This window comes from Homalodisca vitripennis, chromosome 1 (assembly GCF_021130785.1).
Source record: "Homalodisca vitripennis isolate AUS2020 chromosome 1, UT_GWSS_2.1, whole genome shotgun sequence".
Taxonomy (NCBI): Eukaryota; Metazoa; Arthropoda; class Insecta; order Hemiptera; family Cicadellidae; genus Homalodisca; species Homalodisca vitripennis.
In genome coordinates this window covers 230572910-230595237 of record NC_060207.1, presented here as the reverse complement: position 1 = coordinate 230595237, position 22328 = coordinate 230572910, and the positions used below count along the sequence as shown (strand labels likewise).

At 32.9% G+C, this 22328-nt stretch overlaps 1 protein-coding gene across 1 annotated transcript in view; it reads right to left on the bottom strand.

Moving 5' to 3' along the window:
• Window positions 1-2921: 2921 nt before the first annotated feature.
• LOC124353133 (nephrin-like) overlaps window positions 2922-22328 on the bottom strand; it is an 83511-nt gene continuing 64104 nt past the window's right edge. Inside the window, exons 11-13 of the mRNA XM_046802986.1 lie at window positions 14514-14804; window positions 6846-7039; window positions 2922-5439 (exon numbers count right to left, since the gene is read on the bottom strand). Of these exons, the coding sequence (XP_046658942.1) occupies window positions 5260-5439; window positions 6846-7039; window positions 14514-14804 (665 nt within the window). The 3' untranslated portion in view covers window positions 2922-5259. The remainder of the gene's footprint in view (window positions 5440-6845; window positions 7040-14513; window positions 14805-22328) is intronic.

Here is a 22328-nt window from a genome sequence, read left to right as displayed (position 1 = left end):
ATATATGCATAAGACATATACGCGAGTTAAGAATAGATATGATCTATTAGTTTTTTAAAGTTAAGAAGAAGTGAAACATTAACGTCTAACATTGCACATAATAAATGCATTTCATAAGTCAGTGATTGTTCATCCTTCAGTTTATAACGGTTGACGTTGACAAATTATATATCAATTATATCAGTTAAATATATATGATGAAATAATAAATTTAAAAGTTAAGGACTACTATAAGAATTTATATGTAACATACTATGGCATAAATAACTCTTTAGTTATATTTGTATTTGGTCACTCCAGATAAACTAATTTAATAGAGCACTTAATTTTATAGGCTTAGATATTACAAATAAACTAATTTAATAAAACGTTATCAGCCTGTACTTGAAAGTGCTTGGAATTGTGCTTGATTTTTCTTTGTTGAAAGTGTACTATTGATGTTTAAAGGTTTGAAAGAATGATGCAGTATTTCACATCGTTATATGTTATTAAAATGTATAACGCTTCGCTTTGAGGATCTAACCTCTTCGTCAAGTGTACATGTATGTAATTTAATACATAAAATTAACTTAATCCCTACAACGTGTGATTATTGATTGCTATATTAAATAAGAAAATATAATACACGACAACACCTTGATGTCCAAAAAAAATCCTTTTCCTTTACCATACACCGCCTTCTTGTATTATTGATTTTGATGAAACGCCTCAAGGCTGCAGGAAGTGCCGACGTTGATTTTCTTGTTAGTATCCGACTTTTGCCTGTGCTGGTGTGACGTGTGATTGTGCTACTGAATTCTCGTTTTCGTGACATCCTGTCCAGTGACGACGCCTGGGTTCCTTTTCTCCAGTCTGGACTTCAAGCCTGCATTACAGGCACATTTTATACATTAAATTTATTACATTTGACGAAGAAGGTAAATTTTGCTATTAAAATTTCCTAACATAAAAAATAGAAATGGTTTAATGTTATTAATAGGTAACGTACTTCTTTACTGAATTTTTATGTAAACGGTTTCAACTGTATAACAGTAATTATAAAGTATTAAACAACACTGTGCATACATTTTTTTCTAAACTTTAAAAAATATTTCAATAGTAAATATACAGGTTAAAATATTAGAGATGTCAAACGTTGTCGGTTGACATTTCAATACAAAATATGTTTTATGTGCATTTTTGTTACATTATAAGCTTGATTAATTTTAGTAAAACGATTGGTTTTTATATATATATATATATATATATATATATATATATATATATATATAGTTATATATATATATAATAGAAAATAAAAAACAGAACTGATCTTTTATTTTATAAAAAAATTATTTTATTAGTATTATTTCCTCTCTTACCAACAATATATATTGCTAATTGTGTTCTTCATAACACGTAATTCCCTTACTTTATTCTCGGACGTGTGAGGGAGAGAATGACCCACATTATGCGACAAATTCAACAAAATGATCTGCCGACTGTGCCGAGATACAAATGTATGTAAAATGCACCACCATACATAAAATGTACCACATGTATGTAATTATGTGAACATGTTAATAACTATACATGCTGGGTGGGTGGAATATTTTATAACGGGAGCTCAAAGCATGTAATCAGCGGATTTCACGTCTCCCTCATCCCATCCCCTTTGTAAGTTGAACTTTGATGACCCGCTCTCATGTATGTCTGATTAACAGTTCATTTCCGCTCCCAGTCTCAATGAAATCATGCATTGTGCGGGTTTCCATTACTAAATTTTGAACTTTGTTAATAAAAGTGTAGATTTTTTTAAATCTCGTAATAGTAACATAGTAATAGTAATTGTAAATAATACATTATGATAAGATTTTTGTTATGAACGATATTTATGTTTCTTACTCGTTTGAAGTTTATTTTTGTTTGAAGATGGCAGGATTGTGAAGAAAACAGGATGTTTCCTTGTTCGGTGATTTAAAAATATCAATAACACTAAAAAAAGCACAACACTAATGATTCCTGTATTCGATAGTTCAGTTTCAATTGATCTAATTTCGATTAGTGATTTGTTTTTTTGGTTCCTTTTCGTTTAAGGGCCAGCACAAAAGACCCTAGCTTGCTTATTCAAAACTCAGATCACGCGATGCTTGCCCACTGCGTAGCGCTTTGCGCTGCTTGCTCTTTTAGAAAAAAAATTAACTCGAGCTTGCAAAGTCCAAGCCCTGATGAAATCATCACGCTAAAACTCAGACAGAACTTACGCAGGTTACATTACAGGCAAAAGATAAGCGGCGCGCGTTAATCACTGATAAGATAAGACGAGTTTATACTAGAAGTAGTACCTGGACTACTGCCCTACGAACTAATAACACCAAAAAAAAAACTATTAAATGCACTGTTAGTCAGGTATAGTATGTTTGTAAGATGCTGTCCCTTAAACGAAAAAGACTTGTTTTTTTTTTTTTTAGTGCATGGCTTACAGTTAATGAACTCGACACAAAACATGGTTTCACAACGCTCTAGTATGGTTTGTCTATTTTAACCTAATTTGTAATTATGTGTTAGGTTAGTTATTTACAGGAAGAAGAGATCATATTGCAGATCCATAAACGTAGTGTTACTGATTTTTTGTATCACTGAACAATGGCAAATGTCCGGAATAAATCCTAATCCATTTATTTTATGCTGATCTTAAATATTGAAGTAGTTTTAGGTGAAAAGTCGAGCTCATATTGTTGCCTACAAAACAAAAAATAGAATAGTTAGTATTACAAGTATTTATATTTTAAGTATAAACAGTTTTAAAGATATTTCGATTCATGTTGACATCATATAAAATATGGGTCGCTTGTTTTATCATGTGTTACTTAAAAGGGTAATTTTAGATGTCACCGCTTTCTTAAAAAATATATTGAGGATAAAATATATCAACGCATATATTTAATAGTATTTTTTATTCATAATCAGTTTTACGGAGCAAAATATACTTAACATAAAAAGTTGTACATTGGTTACATGAAATAAATCAGTCGGTAATTTTACAGTTTAGTAAATGTTTAAATAACAGTTCATTCAGCATTGAAAAGTCTATCCGTTGAATTATATTGTAAAATGTCTTTTAAACACATTCACTCACAGGAAAAATATATGCACTCTGATAAAATTTACACTGAGATTTTGAACATACAATTAAACATTATGTATATTTACAATATTACAAAAACATTCTTTATCATAGCAACATAGGAGCATACAATAATTATGGTAATAAAAGGACACTTGAATGTATAAAACAAAACTTAAAATTTAACAAATATAATATATACAAGTACATTTTGCTAGAAGCAAAATTGTGGCTGTAAAATAAAAGTACTAAAGGGTTTTTTATAAAGTTTAAATAATAGTTTCACTGATTTATTTAAGTTTTCTTGCAATGTAAAAGATGAATATCGCCCAAAACATTAAACATAGCCAATAATATTGTTGCAGTAGTTATTTTCATTTAGTGGCATTCAAATACAGTGGCAGTGTTCTCTTTAAGTTGAGTGAATTGATGTAATTTGAATTAACCAAGTGGCGAGCGCTGGGTTGAAACAGACACTGCTATCCTTTATCTAACAAAACGTAAAGTCAGGTATTTATAATATACTAGCTGTTTCCCGCACTTTCACAAGCTTTTCGTAAGCTTTTGCCCGTGCATGAGCACTTCTGGTTGAAGTGAAATTATAGCCGATTCCAAAGCCGATTTAGAGTTTGCCTTGTTGCCACAAACAAGAAAATTTGCCAAAAGTGTACGTTTATAGCCATTGTACACGTACATTTACTTTATTTTAAAGTGGTCTAATACTCAACCTTTAAGTTCAACCTGAAATTTATTTCAAAGACAAACATACATCATAACTTAGCGCCTGCCTTCAAATAGTGTTTGGTTATTTATATACGTAACTGTAATGTAATTGCAGATTATAATGTGCAGGCGCTTTGAAAACTTTAAATTTTGCAGCGCCACCTGGTGGCTAGTTACATCAATGGGCATAGCATATAAACCTTCTTTGTGAAAAAATACATATGCGTACACATTTTAATACTGATCGGAGACATGTATGCAAACATTCGTATATGTCATGGTGTCAGATAGTTAAAACTGTTTTGTGACTACAAAAAAGGAATATATCACAAAGCAAACGTAAACTGCATTATTGATGGTTGGAATGCACCAACATTTTCTGTAAAAATCCGGTGAAGCGATTAGGTAACACGGTCGGTTGGGAGTTTTAAAGTGTTACCTATTAGTACACAGAATTTTATTAGTGTTAGTGATAGGGGCAGGTGAACAGCTTAGTGGGGGGAATCACGTCCAGAAATATACGGTACGGTAGGTAGCTTCTGTTGACTACCAAGCACGGTCAAGCGCAAAGGAATCCACCAGATCTTATTTCAGCGTGTTCCTGTGCTTCTTCTTGTACTCATTGGGTATAGAGTAAAATACATAATAAGTAACTTTATGTAACATTGTTTACATTTGATACAAGTACATTTGAAAAGTACACAGTATTGAGGAAACCAATACATGCTGTTGTTCTTGTATTATAGCATGAATAAGAGTAAACATGCAGTGCCTACTTGATATTGTAATCGACTAAAACAGGATTTAAATCAATTGTTCTGTACAATTTAAAAAATGCACGAAAATAAATTTTGTTCCAACTCGAAGAATAGGTACTCAATTGAAAAATAAATAATAAATTGATAACAATACTATTTATAGATGATAACCCTTTTATAAGTGCATCCACTTGTAATGAAAGTTACGCCATAGCCTCCGCACTCCCCACTACATTTTACTCCTTTAATTTTATTAGCTACGAAGCCAATACATCATCAAATAACATGGCTGCTTTACCCTGTAATTTACCCAACGCACGCCACTGCCCACTATAGTCAAATTTAATTATATATAATTTTTACTTAATGTAACAAATTTTCATGAATACTTTTAGAAAAAAAGCATTTTTTAATTCTAAAGTAATCCCGGCCACAGTTTTGCACTTGCAAAACGTTTTAACATTTTAAGTATTTATTACAGGTATAAAATGTAGAGTAATAAACTTTGTCGTTATTATACAAAACCGTTAAATCTTATCAATAAATTACAAGTCCCTAAGCCATTGAACAGGTCGTAGTTACATATTTATAATCTGACTAAGACGTGCCACCCTGTATGTCTCTATTTGAGCGTGTTGCAGCCTCCTCGCGGGCTCACAACTTGGTCGTTAGTCAGACGGTGCTTTCTCGTTTAGTGACCATCAGCGGAGACTCCGGTGCAGAGGTAGCGCCCTCCTCCTCGTGTGAGGGAGCCCGAGGGTACGCCATCACAGCAGGGTGACGGTACCCCGGCCCACTCCAGTGGGGTCTAGGCAGTGTACCCGCCCCCGCGTACAGCGAGTCCACGCTACCCTGAAACAGGTGAGATGTTATTGACATGTGCCTTAGCCGTGGGAACGCCATCACGGCAGGGTGTCGGTACCCTGGGCCATTCTAGTGGTGTCCGAGAAGTGTTCTGTACTACGTGTACAGCGGTCCTCGCTAACCTGCAACCGGTGAAATATTATTGTTATGGGTTTTTTGTGGGTACGCCATCACAGCAGGGTGACGGTACCCCATTACATTCAAGTAGGGGCATTGAACCCCCATGTAAAGGAGTCCACGCTACCCTGCAACAGTTGAAATATTATTGTCATGGATCTTAGTCGTGGATACGCCATCACGGCAGGGTGACGGTACCCCATTACATTCAAGTAGGGACATTGAACCCCCATGTAAAGTGAGTCCACGCTACCCTGCAACAGGTGAAATATAATTGTCATGGGTCTTGTCGTGGGTACGCCATCACAGCAGGGTGACGGTACTCCATTACATTCAAGTAGGGACATTGAACCCCTATGTAAAGCGAGTCCACGCTACCCTGCAACAGGTAAAATATTATTGTCATGGGTCTTAGTCGTGGGTACGCCATCACGGCAGGGTGACGGTACCCCATTACATTCAAGTAGGGCCAGGACAGTGTACAGACACCCATGTACAGCGAGTCCACGCTATTCTGCAACAGGTGAAATTAAATTGGTTTTACAGGCACAGCAGCCAATCCATTTCCCTTAAATCCTGTATAACGACTGAACACGCGACTCGATTGGGATTTACGTAATTTGTTCAAACCAAAGCTACAAAACTCATGTCACAAATTTCCATTGTAAATGTGCTTTAAACGATGTCTGTTTTGCTACGCTTACCTACTTTCAGGACCCTATTTATAAATATTTGTATAAGAAGATTTGTACCATATAGTAATATTCTGTATTTTAATATCATATAGACTAACGATTTAAAAAAGTAAAAATTGTTCTGTTTTCCATTCTAATTTTCAACATGAAACAATATATTGCAGCTACGCTTCTTCGATACTTACCATACTTATGGCACTATGGCAGAAGTTTTTATTGCTAGTGATCGTATAAAGCACTTTAAAAGTTCCCTCACACTGATATTTTGACCTTTTAATTTACTTGGATAAAATATATTTGACATAATATGTAAAAGTCAACTGTGTTTGTGGTTATATGCCCGTTCTAACTATATCTCCACGTTATAATTGTGACATATATTTAACCAAAATAGAAAACCGTGATTGATACAATCTTTTATATGTCTTCTGAAACACATTCATTTATGTCCGACTACAAACGTTTGGCTTTTTAGCAAAGGTTAAAACAGAGCAATTTCAGCTTGAATTGAATTATGAAACTAAGTATACACCACAACAACCACTTTGGGGCAACTAAGTTGATCCTTATACTGTAACTAACCTGCACGTGTTTTGTGGGGATGTTGCTGAGGTCGTGCAGAGGCAGTCCACCGTTCCTCAGCGTGCAGTAGCCGGGGAAAGGTCCTGCTGGCCCATGCTGCAGCAGTGACCTGCTCGGTGAATTCCTCGTCTCTATCGTTGATATATGCTGACGCTTTCTGAGAAAGTCTAACTGGGCTTCGTCAGACTCCAGACCTGTAGGAAGGATCTCGTTACATATTGCACATGTGTATACGATCGCTCGTTATATAAGATGAGTAGTTGTAAATAAACTGACAAATATGAAAACATCCTTAGAATATATTTTGTTGGAAAGACAGGAATCACGATTGTTATCAAACTATATAATGTGGTAAAATAAATTCATATTTTGTATTAAATATTGTTCCAAAGTCTTTATGACCATATAGTATACCAATTTTAGCAGACACAAGGGAAAAATAACCAAGAATCCTTTTTTAACTTCTTTTCATCATGGAGATGAAATATGAAGGCTTTGAGAAAGACATTGTCAGTAGGATTGACTGACATTTCAATTACTTTATATGGTGGTAAGGATCGCGCTAAATTCGAATATTGGCAATAATTTAAAGTTCGGTGCTAGTGGTGTATAAACTAAGATAATAAAATGAATAGGCCTACTGAATTTCGACATTGTTCTTTATATTAAAACCAAACAGACTTTATATTGGTTAGCAAAATAGCGTAACTTTTGTAATAAAAATTATTTTTATGCTGACATTATATGATGCCTTTTAATACAGTAGTATTGAACAATTTTTGAGTTTTCAAAGACTCCTTTACTTTTAGTGTATCTCTGTTAAACTGGTATTAGTCGTTTTTGTATCCTTACAGTCACTATTACAAAATATGTTACACAGTAAACACAGAATTTCTATCCTGCTTGCCTAAATTTGTTCCTCCTACTTTTATAAATTGTCCAATAATACTATCTCATAACACATAGGAAGCTAAAACAAAGAAGGACCTCTTACTTTTATGATTAGGTGGATGGAAAGAGACACGTTATTTTTAATGGTAGTAATTTTTTTTTATTTTATTCATCTACTTTTTGTTGTTGTAAAACATAATGATGGCAAATATTCACAATCAGATTAGTCCTCCATTAATCATTTATCATAAAAAAGTTAATAAAGTATTGATTGTCGGAAAAGACCTTTAAGTTTTAGTTTTATGAACAAAAAATAAACCGTGAATGATCCATGTAAACCATTAAATTCCTCTCAACTTTAATTAATCCAAGGTTTTGGCTTGAATTCCTACGTATACGGATAAAATAGGGGTGTTTCGTGATGATGAGAGGTTTTATTCTCTGTTTACAACACACACGAAAAAGGAGACAGTAGGCCATAAAAATACTAAATTGTTCAACATGAAACACGGAACGTGACTTTTTGGTCTGACAAACATCACATGTTTGGGACCAGACTAATATAAATATCCTGGGGATTCACTGTTTAAACGGATACTACACGAGAAGGTGTACATAAAACTAGGCAATAGATATATACGTTAAGGGAAAATTAAATTCGACTTAATCACCACATTGTAAAAATTAAACACTATTTAGGATAATTGTGTTAATCATATTATGAAAAAAAGTAAATATCGAGTACTTTATCTGCAAAATTTTCTTTGTGAAGGGTTTTATAAAAACAATGAAATAGCATTTCCAGTGGTGTAGGTTGTTTTCAATTCAAGACTTGTGCAATCTGCACTAACAATTAAGTAGTGGTTTCATCTTTCCTACTATTTAAATTACTAATCAAGCCCCATTATGATATAAAATTTAAACGTAAACAAATTGTTTTGCCACTTTATAGAACTTCAGCTTGAAGTATCAGCAAATGTTAACTGCAAGTAAAAATCATAACTATTTTCGTTAATAATATCATTATTTTTCCAAATATATAAATATTCCGTATTAACAAAGCTAAAAACACACGTTATGAAAATAAGGTTAAGGACCTACATATAAGGAGGTTTCAGATGGCGCGCCGCGATATCGCAGGAATTGCCAACATTGAATTCCTTGTCATTGCTTCACCTTCGTTTTTTCAGGTCTGACGTATTCGTGCTCTGGGCTCATGTTCAGTATTATCGTTGGTTTGTTCTCTCTAGTCCTTCATATTGTTCGTCAGGTATCACTTAATAATTATTTTACTTTTAGTGGCAGTCCATTATCGCATTAAACATTGTTTGGTGTGTCAGGAATATTGTAGACATGAAGAAGTGGGTACATTTTAATGTTCCAAAGAGATTATTATACTTTTTTTGTAATATATAATAATTGAAATCCTATTATCCTGTCAGGTTTAATGGGATCCATCGTCATTAACAAACTTTAATGAAAGAAATTACATCTTGATTATTTGCAAGTATGTCATAATTAGAATTTACGAATATACATTAATGAACAGTGTTTATTAAATGTTAATTATTACTAGTCCTCTTCGTGGAATCAACATTTGGATGCACTAATTGAGTATTTATTAGTCTATGTAGGTATACATTTGCTAGCTGCAAATTTCTGTGAACAAGTATAGAATTAAATAACAATCGTAAAACAAATGGTTTATTTTGAATATATTTTGAAATCCATGTTAGGGGTTTCACGGAATACTAAATTCTCGTGGTTCGGTAAATACGCAGGTAACTAATACTAAAATATCTAATTTCTCGTAACGTTTTCATAATATTACAAATGTTAAAATAATATTTTAAATCTAATTCAAGTACAATTATAGCTTTTCCATTTTTTACAATATTTTCAGTTTTGTATTATCTAATACTTAATTGTTACCAAACCCGAAGTGCAATAATGTCGTAAACAATTCATGACAAAATATCTTAAAAAAGGCAATTGTAAATTAACTTAATTACCTTAAACACCCATTCAGAAAATACGAAAAAATCTAATTCAATTCCAAATACGATGTCTAACATTAAAGGTGATGAAAATATAATTAGGTAAGGTATGCTTAACAGTAATAGTATAGGGATAAATATTTCTTATGTCAAGTTTTTTTATATTCATACTTAAATTTAAGCTTTAAATATGTTATGAAAATATAAATAAATGCATCTTTGAATTTTTTTTGCTTAAATAAAAAAAATTAATCTAAAACAGGTATTTAGGTAAGTTTACTGGTATAATTTTGCAGTTTTTAAGGTTTTAAATTTACTACACTTGCAACTTTGCTGTATATTTCTTGAGCGTCCCATTTATAAAACAAAGATGGAAATATTTAACTGATTAATTTGCAGTGACCTATAAAAGTAGTGTATACCACTCCAGCAAAGGTATCGCAATTCTAACAACGATCTCTGTTGTCACAGACCACACCGTTTCAGCATGACGGATGAGGCTCTCTGCTGATTTATTCAACAAGACCGAGGCTTCAGCATCATAAACCACCTCCGCCATCTCCCATAACAGTCGCGCCGCGCTTCTCTCGCTTTAACCGTCATTCTTGATGGGCTAGGCACCGTCAACGTTCAGGATTACTTACTGTCGTATACAATGTTGGATGTCGCCTACTGTCGTAGTTATAGTTTACGAGAACGTAACTATAGTCTGCATGACACAATTCGTCTCTGAACCCTAGGCTACCTGGGAATGGTCCAGAGTTCCGGGGACAGCAAATTTTTTGTCCGAATCACAATTAATTTCTAAAATTTTAAAATCAAAGTCTTATGTTCGAAATGCACATAAAAATTAGCGTGAGCGTTACCCAACAAGATACTTAAATTTGTTGAAAACCAAACAATAAAAGGCTAGTCTGATTAAAGTGTGTAACAAAAATTTTGGTTTCAGTATGATGAATAATCAACTAAAAGCCTTTTTTAATTGTCTTATTGTCATACACGGGTTTTCATACTCCACCGTTATCAGTGAAAATGAACCTCTATACTTATTACTTAATACTTATAAAAATCAAAATACATTATTTTTATTTTTGGTAAAATTTGAAGTCCGAATTTTCAAATTAAGCAACGTATCCCCCATTTTATCAATGTTACAAGTTCATGAGTAAGATGAATAAGAAAATTTGTCTTTGCAAACCCTAAAATTGCTAGTAAGGTTTCATATTTTGTAAAGTTATTGAGCTAGTTAAATACATTACACGTTGATTATATTACCAAATCTGATGGACACTATCACCGATGGTTTTGAAAGACATGAAAATATGCTACGTGTGTTTATCTATCTTTTAAAACCTTCGGTCTGCGTGGAGCAAAAGACATTGCAGTACCAATTAAAAGCATATCCATCAACCATACAGCAGTGGTCAGCAGTAGGTCATTGCGCATCGTTCAGATAGTTTTAGTAAAATCTACTGAATAAATGTAAAATACAAGTTAGTATTTTCGATGTTATCTTACTTCCGGAGAAGTTAGTTTAATCTTATGTCAGAGGTTAGGTATCAATTCCAGTATATATTTTAATATTTGAGTCCAATTAAGAATTTCCAATCTGTGTAAAACGTAATATATTTCAGCATTTTAAATAATTATTTACAATATACCCTTTGGAGTATTTATAAAACACTATAACATCTTTATTGCTATGGTTCTATTTAATAATTCATTCTTTTAATACTGAATCATCATTGTACAAAAATATCACTCATTCCTCATGAGTTGACAGCGATTATGAGGTTAGTATCTTACCAAAAATTAAGGTTTAAGTTATTAAAAAGTTATTGAACAACTAATTCATATAAATTGGTCATTAAATACAGATAAGCATAATAATAATATTAATATAACTTAAAAATTATTTCCATCTCTTTCACTGAATCCATGTTAACCAGTAACTCATTAATTTTGAAAATGTTGAATTTTTTACATATCAATTAGTAAAACATATTATTGTAGCTTGAATTAGTTATTATATGAATGTAAAATACCACGGTTGCATGAAACCAACTAATTGATTAATATTTGTTGTAACAGATTGGGGTAGTATTAATGAAGTTTTGATGAATCCGGCTGTCGGATAACTGAACCGTCGCCCATTCTGGATTGGGAATTCCACGCTTTAGTTGGCATCGTTATATACGGTTCTGGGTCGACGAATATGGTTATTGATTTCGTGTAATGGAATAACTTTGATACATTACATGTTCAAAAATGATGAGTACTGCTAAAAACTATTGCGGTCCATAGTTGGAAAATTAGGTTTTATTGCGAAATAGACATAGTGAAAACTACCTTTTTATTGCTGTTAGTTAAATTTAATCGTGTGATGACTTATATGGTTTAAATATCGGCCGGATCCCACTTTACTCTGACAGTCCTCATTGGTCTCTTTCCAAAGTGAGGATCATATTAAATAAAAAAAGGGATGACGCCTCGACACAGTGCAAGGTGCTAGTGTAACAGTACCGATAAAAAGTACGGTATAACAGTACTGACAAAAAGTACTGTATAATAGTATTGATGAAAAGTGCTCAAATACAAGATTTAACCTGAACTTTCTCCAACACAAATTCACAGATCGACACTTTAAATATAGTGCAGACATCGCTCCCTTAAGCAACATAAAAATTATTGACGATGGAAGGTTTGAAAGGAAACCAGGTTTTCGTTTCAGATGACACCCCGCGGTGCTGATGAAAGAACCGACATAGACATTTTTGTTAGTATCCCACTGTAGCCTGGGCTGGTGTGATGTGCTATTGTGATCCTCATACTTGTGATTTGTGCTCGGGATTTGCATAATGTGCAGTGAAAACGCCTGGACTGGACTTCAAGCAGCTTTTGAGCATGTTTGAACCCTTTCCTTTCCCACCTTTACTTCTTTCTGTTCTATTATGTAATTTTTGTATATATTAATAACTTCCCAACCTGACGAAGAGGATAGATTTCAATCCTTTAAACGTTGTATTATACCTTTTATAACCTGTAACGATGGGAAATCTTTGAAATTCTGTTATCCTTTAAATATAAAACTTGTGTGGTATTTTTCAGTAACCACAGACAGAGTGCATTTTACATCAAATTAAAATTCACAACGGCCGAACATTTCTAAAATTCGCTGTGTCATAAAGAGGATGACACGAAACATGAAATTGTACTTATACGGTGTAAAGTGTCCTACGGTATGCTGTTGAGCTGAACGCGTATTACAGTTATCAACTCATAAGTTAGGCTCTTAAAAACCTAAATGCGCACCTTAATTCCTGTGGGTTACATCTAAAACGCACATGAGGCCAAGAATTCCAGTTATAAGGAAAACGGATTTAAAACTCAAACACATTGATTTCATTCACACACGAGGATCAACTCGATTGTTTTATTACCTGACTACGGAATATCGTATGTAAACCTAACACGATGATCTTACTTATGATTCAGTGAATTTTTCAAATTGTTGATACTTATATTAAGCAGTTATTTTTTGAAAGCAACTATTTAAAAATAACAAAATTGAAAATGATGAAGTAATCACGAACTCTGAATCAGTTATTCACTTCTACCACAATAGATTGTCACAGAAATGCATCAAAAACTAATGGGACAGTTTAATAATTGAATATCTTCGATAAAAGTATATTGTGATGCACGAAGTGAGTTTTATTTGTGCTATGCATGCTAGTCTAGAATATTCTTTCATAGAGAAAACACTCTGACATTACTTTAACAAATGATCGCCTTTAAAAAATATCCAGTTCACAGAATAAAAGTAGATTAAGCAACACAAGGACAAGATCAAAGTGATATTGAAGAAAGTTAATTTAAATTGATATTGGTAATAAATGATTAAATTATAGAACTAGAAAGATAGCTTCAAAAGCGTGTACTATCCTAGCCCTAAAGATAATTTCAAAAGGAATGTTTTGTTACTCCTAAGTGACACTGTAAACTATTTTTAAGGCGGAATGCTCATAACTTCAGATTACCTATGAGTTTGAGATTTTCTATCGCATATTCCTACACAAAATTACTAAAATTACTATAAAACCTTAGACGATTATCTTACTGTAAACAAAGTTTTAGACAAAGCAATAGATTATTTTCGATCGCAATTACTGATATTTAATAATTCAAACGTAAAAAAATAACAGAGGGCAGAAATCCTGGAAGCTTTGCAGATACTAAGATATTTTTGTATTTATAGGTTTTAATTTTATTGTTTCGTCATCGACGGTAACAAAATCTAAACGTTTTATTTTTTATACCAACAGTAACTTCATAAAAATATATAATTTGATTCCTATGTAATGTTTGTTTTATATTATTGTTTGAAATATGTTAATATTGTTGCACACATATTTGAAATCACAATAAACAGACGAAACACATAAAATATAAACTTTTTTCGACAATAATTGATCATAGCCTACCTCCGACAGGTTGTGGTATCACGTCTGGGTACTTCTCGTCACAATAACCCCCCGCTGTCGGCCAAGGGATACAGTTTGCTGGGGCTGACAAGCTTGTCACACGTGGCGCACAGACTGATTACTCGACAATGATTGATCATAGCCTACCTCCAACAGGCTGCAGTATCACGTCGGGGTTCTTCTCATCACTATCGCCCCCGCTGTCGGCTAGAGGGGTCTAGAGTTTGCTGGGGCTGACAAGCTTGTCAGACGTGGCGCACAGACTGATTACTCGACAATGATTAATCATAGCCTACCTCCGACAGGTTGTGGTATCACGTCAGGGTTCTTCTCGTCACTGTCACCCCCGCTGTCGGCCGAGGGGTCTAGTTTGCTGGGGCTGACAGGCTTGTCAGATGTGGCGCACAGACTGCCGGAAGCGCTCCGAGTCCGCTGGTCCAGCTTGTGCCGTTTCCGCCGTCCCTCGTTCCGGGAACACTGGAGCCGCAGGACGGCTGCCACCACACAAGCGACGATAAACAGAGCACTCACTACGCCGGTCACTACGCTCATTATGGGCGTGAACCGGAACTCTCCACGCGGCCGATCTGCATAATAAATACAACATGATTAGTGACATATATTTATGGTATAGATTATAAAATTACATTAACAATACTAAGGTTGTAGAATCTTGGAGCATTGGATTAAAGGTTTGTTGTACTATCACTTTAGTATACATTTATACAACATTTTACATTATAACAGAGTACAATATATCTTTGATTTCGAAAAGCCTTGCACAAAATAAAGGTTATTGGAAAATGTTGTATTCATGTATACTAGTGATAATAATACTAAGGTTTTTACTATTTTTAACAGTAGTGTCATTACTGTTCACAAATCTGTTAATATCTTTTTGGATTTTGTTCAAGCACTCCATATAACATACTCTTTTACACACTTACATAAACAATGTTTGAAAGTTTATTAAGTTAATAAAGACAAGAACTCTCCAACCATTATTTTTTTAATATTTTTGTTACTCTCATAAAAACCTTTGCATTTTCTATATGTAAAATTTGTGATTAACAATGGATTTTTATGAGCTTAAGTTACAAATATGTTACAACAAAGACAATGTTTTATATATTAGATCCTGTTCTCTTCTTCAGGTTTAACGAGTAAAACACGAGCTCTAGTACTTAAGAGTTATCTATCTTTAATTGTAAAACTTATTGATGGCAGATTTCTGTAATACTTTAATCCCGATATTAGCGTCTTTTAATAACCAATAAATATTTCTCATAAAAAATCTTTGTACATAAATCTGTTTGAACCATACAGAACGTGGTTTAAATTTCTTTAACACTAAAAAGAATTCTAAAAAAGTAATAAGTATCGTGGCTGTTGAAATCATTAATTTAAAGATACTTTTGTCCTATATAAAAAACCTTAATAAAAAACATTGCACTTTTAAAAGGATTTAAAAGTTGTCATTAATCAAAGTCAATTGGTTTAGAAAAACAAAGCATATTTACTCTTAATTATTTTCACGAAAAGAAGATTATGCCTCAAAACATAAACTATTGTACAACGCTTATTAAAAATTTGTTATATTGGAAAATATTGTATTCATGTATACTAGTGATAGTACAATAATACTAAGGTTTTTACTATTTTTAACAGTGGTGTCATGACCGTTCACAAATCTGTTAATATCTTTTTCGATTTTGTTCAAGCACTCCATATAACATACCCTTTTACACACTTACATATACAATGTTTGAAAGTTTATTAAGTTAATAAAGACAAGAAATTTTGTTTTTGAAGAAATTTTGGTAATGATAAGTATCCAATATGTGTTGGTGTTTGCGTGAAGTATTTAGATTCTATGCTTTTAATTATCAATTAATAACAATATTTTATTTGAATTTTTTTCTCCAGTCACATTAGTATTAGCAAGCGTATTAGAGTTTATAATTTTATGTAGTCTAATACAAAACATATGACCTAATTATCCGTAGAAAATACTGACTTTAATAGGAGAATACTGTTCCATTAATAGTTATAAAAATGGTATCACAAATGTGGTTCTCAATGCCTATTTAAGTAATAATAAATGTTATCTACAAAATTAAAATGTTTAGTAAAATACATAATTGCGTGTGCTATATTCAAAACCTGCTGACTGTGTATAAATAGCTAATATTAGATTACACATTATGAATACATAACTGAGTTCAGTAGGATATTGGTAACCTAAGCCAATTTATAATAAATACCTATGATGAAAGACGTGTTAACATGTTTAGAGACAGCGTTTTTTTTATTAAAAGTTAATCAAGGATCAGATTTTTTGTTATATAAAAATCTATCTGTAATATTACTGATGTATTTTACAAACCTGATGATTTTTTTTACATTGTATACTATTTAGCAAGTAACGTCTACCTTTTTAGTAGTGTTTTGTCTTTTTGAATTTCGACCAGTAAAACATTTATACAAATCATATATAAACAGTATATTTATAACTAAGAGAAACTGTTGTCGACTGGCAGTCTGACAGCTGAGAGTAAAGTGGTCGTTGATTCGCTGTTGAAAGAGCTTAAGCTTGGACTGGACGTTAGAACAGAAAGGATAAACCACTTCAGCCAAGTGATGTATGGCCGGCGTTCGAAACAAGCATACAACGTCAGTACCCAGAAATATTTACTTGTCAAGCCAAACGTATAGGGTGTTCGACCGCTTCCAGCTCTATAATTATCACTGTCAAATTACCTGTCGTCGCATTTCAGCCAACGTATGCATTCCGTTATACTCCAGTCTGGTAATTGAATTTAGAGCCCAAATTTAACCGTATTATTTTTTCTAAACTAATAAAGACTAAGGATTTACTCGTTGAGGATTAAGGTAGAATAAATTGTAAACCTCCTTATTAAACTAACTTTTACATAGTTAAAAGAAAGTGCCAAAAGGCAGTATGATGTGAAATACTTTTGCAACCTGCGCGCGCGGCGTGATTGTAAAAACGGGCTAACATACATTTTTTAGGTATAGAACAATGTACATCATAACATAGATAGCAAAAACCTAGATGCAGTTTGCTATATAATCTTTACACAGCAACATTGATATATGGTCGGTTCTGATTGTTGACGTTTTTATCCACAGGGTGTCATAACGTAGTCTGTGAGTAGACGTAAAAAGGTGAATGTAACCATCATAAAATTCAGTGGAATGTGGATGACTCGAAGCTCAAGAGACCTATGGATAATAGAGTTATCCAAGTTCCATTATGATGGTCACATACTATTTTACACTTCACCAGTTTTCTCATTGACAAATGACAGTCTACCAATGGACTGAGATGTTTTTATGCTCAAGGAATAATACAAATTCTAATTATAAAATTTCCACTATACATCGTGTTGGCACGCTTCACTTTTAATCCTCGCAAGACTTCCAAGTGCCTAACGAAACCCAGCCATTAAACTCGGATAGTTCCAGGCTCTTGGAACCAATAGCTAAATAGAACTGTGCACGTTCCAATCTATTTAGCTATACTCCCACATCTAAATTTTATGAGTCTTTCCAGTGGGTAGGGAAACACGATCAATAAACTGAGAGAGTTCGAAAGCTCAAGGGACCAGTAACTAAATAGAATAGTTCAAATAGATCTTTAATTTGTGATAATACCACTTCTAGAATTCACAGTCCTCCCAGTGGCTAATGTAACCCTGCTAATAAACACAGATAGTTCGAAAGCTCAAGGGATCAGTAACTAAATAGAACTCTGCAAGTTCAACTGTAATTTGTGATAGTCCAACTTCTAGAACTCACCAGTCTTCCAAATGACTAATGAAACACGACCAATAAACTCGGATAGTTAGAAGCTCAAGGGTCCAATATCTAAATAGAACTGTGCAAGTTCAACTATATTTTGTTAACTCCACTGCTAGAACTCACCGATTTTCCCAGTGGCTAATGGAACCCTGTCAATAAACTCAAATATTTCGAGTCCCATGGTGCCAATATCTAAATATAACTGTGCTATTTCGTGATAATTCCACTCCTAGAACACATCGGTCGTCATAGTGGCTAATGAAACAGGACCAATAAACTCGGATAGTTAGAAGCTCAAGGGGCCAACAACTAAATAGAATTATGCAAGTTCCGCTGTGTATTGTGTAGCCTCACTCACTTTGACACCCCGGTCATTCCAGAGGCTGATTATACTTGACCAATAAACTTGGACGATTCGGGACTTAATCGTTACCATTCGAGCCATAAAAATTTGAGTGATTCAGGATTATAAAGTGCGTAGCCTTTATTACATGTATAAGGATGTCGAGGGACTTGGATTAAAGTTGGACTTGTCCAAAAAGTCTAATTTAATATATTTTAATTATTCAAGTCCAAGTTTTGTTGGACCACTCGGCTATACAGTGTGCATTACTAAGTTTATTACGAAAAATATTGATTTTCTGCGTTCAAACATAGTTGAATATATAGATGAATTTCCATGTAAATATAAAAATTAGGCCTAAAACAATACGCGTGGCACACATAATAAGCATTATTTTAGTTTGTTTTTAATTAGCAACTAGAAATAAATTATTCGTTTTTACTATTCATTTTAAATCTCTACGATACATTTTGAACTACGATGTACAAAATTAAAGGTTTGTTTCTTTTACAACCAAGCCACTCAATTTCACCTTCGTAATAAATATAAAACAGAATCAAGCTTATCAATTATTATTATAATAAGTTTACAAATTTTCATACAAAGAAACATATTTTTACATCTACATTTAGCACCAAATTTTAAAATAACAGAACACAATTTTCTTATCAGATCACTGATGAGAAAACAAGGTTTTTCATAGTTATGTAACACTAGGTAAATTTCCCATACTGATGCAATATTAATTTACATTTTTCTAAACCAAAATGTATTATTAATAGTAATCAAATTAAGTATATCAATTCCGTTAAACAGTGAAGTAAATACTAAAATGAAACTTATTAAACGCTGTTGTACCTTTGGTCATAATCAAATATAGTTCCAATATTATTTACATTTTTATTTAAGGCGTATATATATACTGTAATTTATTTTCATATTGTATGGCATACAAATTTATTTTGCTGATAATTTGATCTGTCTCGTGACTCTAAAAATAAAACGAAAATAATTTATGTATACGATTTTAATGGTGAAATCTGAATATTGGGAGAATTTCAAAATAATCCTTAAAAATATCCTTAATTATAACATTTAAGCATTACTAATTGCATGTGAACTAGTTTCAATATCCTTATTTGGTATGTAAAGAACATTTTTAGAACTATTGCTACTTATATAGCGCTAATGGCGCAGTGTAGCGGGTACAACGGTTATCACAAGAGAACCGGATCAAGCCAACGTCAAGCGTGGTTGCTACTTGAATGAACTACTTGTTGAGCGATTCTATCCTTGCCAGAGCCCGCCTGCCCTGTCGTTGGTGGTGGTTCAGAAGTCACTTTTAAACCGTCGGTCATCAGTTTAAGTGTTTAGAGAGGGCTTCTTAGTCCTAATTTCGTCTGGTAAAACAAGCTATCTTTACTTTAATTTACTTTATATTCCGAAAATAACTTCAAATTAGTATTCAAACCGAATAATTAAAAAGGACTGTACATTTACAACTGTAACTGTAACTGCAACTGTACTGTAGTATGTTGATACTAACATGTTTTTTTTTGTATCAACAGAAACATTTTCTGTATCCGTAAAAACAAGATTAAACAGTTTAAACAATTTATTTCTGGAAGATTATAAATTACCTCGTTATTTTAAGAGTTAGGAGACGTTTCCTATGTTTACCCGCTTTGCGGAGCGGATGCCACAAACAGTTCCTTTTTTAAATGCATTATAATATTTCTGAGGTAAGTGGTGTTTTTGGTGTACTATACCGGCATCCGGAAATACTTCTTAATCTTTGAATATTCGCTGTAAAATAAATAGAAATACACGGAAGCTATGTGGTTTAAAGCAGCGTGCTATATTATACTACAAATATCTATAGTACGTTGTGCGGTATTAAGTGAATAACGGCAGGAGATTCCTTTAAAACTGTATATAAATCCACATTACTATTAGGTGAGTTTAAAGAGATGACCTCAGATCACTGAAACTTTTAAAAAAATTTTTTTTCCCGCGAATGCGATTAGTCAACTATGTTTTTATTTTATTGATTAAAATAATTATATTCAGTCCAGTATTTTAAATTAAGTTTACTTTTGAACAAACAAAAAATTAACTGTAGGTTGACTTTTTACTCACATATCGATATTTAACCTCCTTAATAATTACATTATAAATAATAAGCATTTCTCATGAAGTAAACAAAACGTTTTATCAATAATTCATTCTCAACATAAGAAAGGTATTTTATAAATTATTTATAGCCATATTTGTTACGGATTATACGGATTATGAAATGTTACCAATATTTCACTAATGAATATATTTTATTCAACAATCAAGTATTATTAAATAAATAATTAAAAATTTACCCTAGTTAGGCGTTGAAACGAAAAACAAAGTATAAAAGATGTCTAATTATTAATGCCCTTCCTACTCGGTGTATGCGAGAAGTACGTATAATATTCTAGTTAAAACTTCGGTTCCAACTAAACCTCGACTACTCGGGAATTCCGTTTTTATTTTTTTTATCTGACTTTATTTTATTAATTAAAATGTAATTTAGTTTTGAATTTGTAAAGGTTTCCTATCTACTTTGGTTAATGACTAGTTTAAGTTTCGATTACAATTTATTGTAGTAATGAATTACAAGACCTTGCTTCTATACTTGTTAAATATATTTTCATGTTGATAAAAAAACTAATAAGTTTTACAGGCTGTTGAGCTTTAGCTGAAAATATTGTTGAACTAACAGGAATATTTCGATAGGATTTTTCACGGTATACGTAATTGCAGCAGTTTAATTAAAGCATAACAGATTAGAGGTTCAGACTTTGGTATTTATGAAATATCATTCCATATTTTTCAGTAAGAACAATTTAAACATGTTTTGTATGTAGTTTAACACTTGAAATACACCTAAAACAAGTTTACTGACTTATAAATTACAAAATAATAGTCAGCCCTCTTATATAGCACTGTAATGAGTGATCGTACCCATAGTACGACATATGAAGTCAGGTATAGTTCTCTCTTAGGTAGTTACATGATCGTCAAGGAACTCCTAATGTAATTTGTCTTATGGGTCTGAGCAATATTGTTTCCGTATCCAAAACAATTTGAACTTTTGGCCTAAAGTATGCTTTTCAAAATATACAGACACATTCATGCAACTTTGTTGTTCGGTAGTATTGTTGGGAAAGCTGGCCAATGGCTATTTCGAAATTTAATCTTTGTTCTTCCCTACTTTCTTCAGCAGAAGATGATGTGATGCCAATCGCAATCTTTCGAGACTGATTAAAGGGTACCTTGTTCATTAAATTGTACTCGAAAATGTCTTAATCAAAAACACTTCCAAATTTTGGAAGGCTCTGAACACTATCTCACACAAAAAACTTCTCTTCAATTGTTATTGCAACACCTTAGTCAGAGAGCCTTTTGTAGCCTCCCGGGTTTCTCTATGGTATCCTATTTCTCCTGACCGGATAGGTCAGATTCAAGCATTCCTTACGCTATCAGAGGGTACTTAGGCTATAGTAAATGTTAGCCATGTGACAGATTAGGATGTCCTCTAAGTTCTCTTTTTAATTAGTGCACTTGCACTACACACTTTATATTTGATATCAATCTTCTTTATTCATTAAATATCTGAGGATGATAATAACTAATTGTTTATTTATTCCTCTTCCAGTCCACTGGGATAACAGTAATAAAACTAATAGTAAAAATTTTAGTTAAACTTTTCTCGGCCATCCAATTATGGGAATGCCTCATAGAACCATGTAATCAGTCCCAAACTGTATAATTCACGGAGAAAGATGAGCTCTTTACTACAGTACTTCTAAGCCTTTCCTCACCTTTTCGTTGGTTTTGAATAGCAATTGACGATGGTTTCCAAGTAGCACAGATGCTTAAGGTTCCTGGAACCAATTATTTGTCCCGT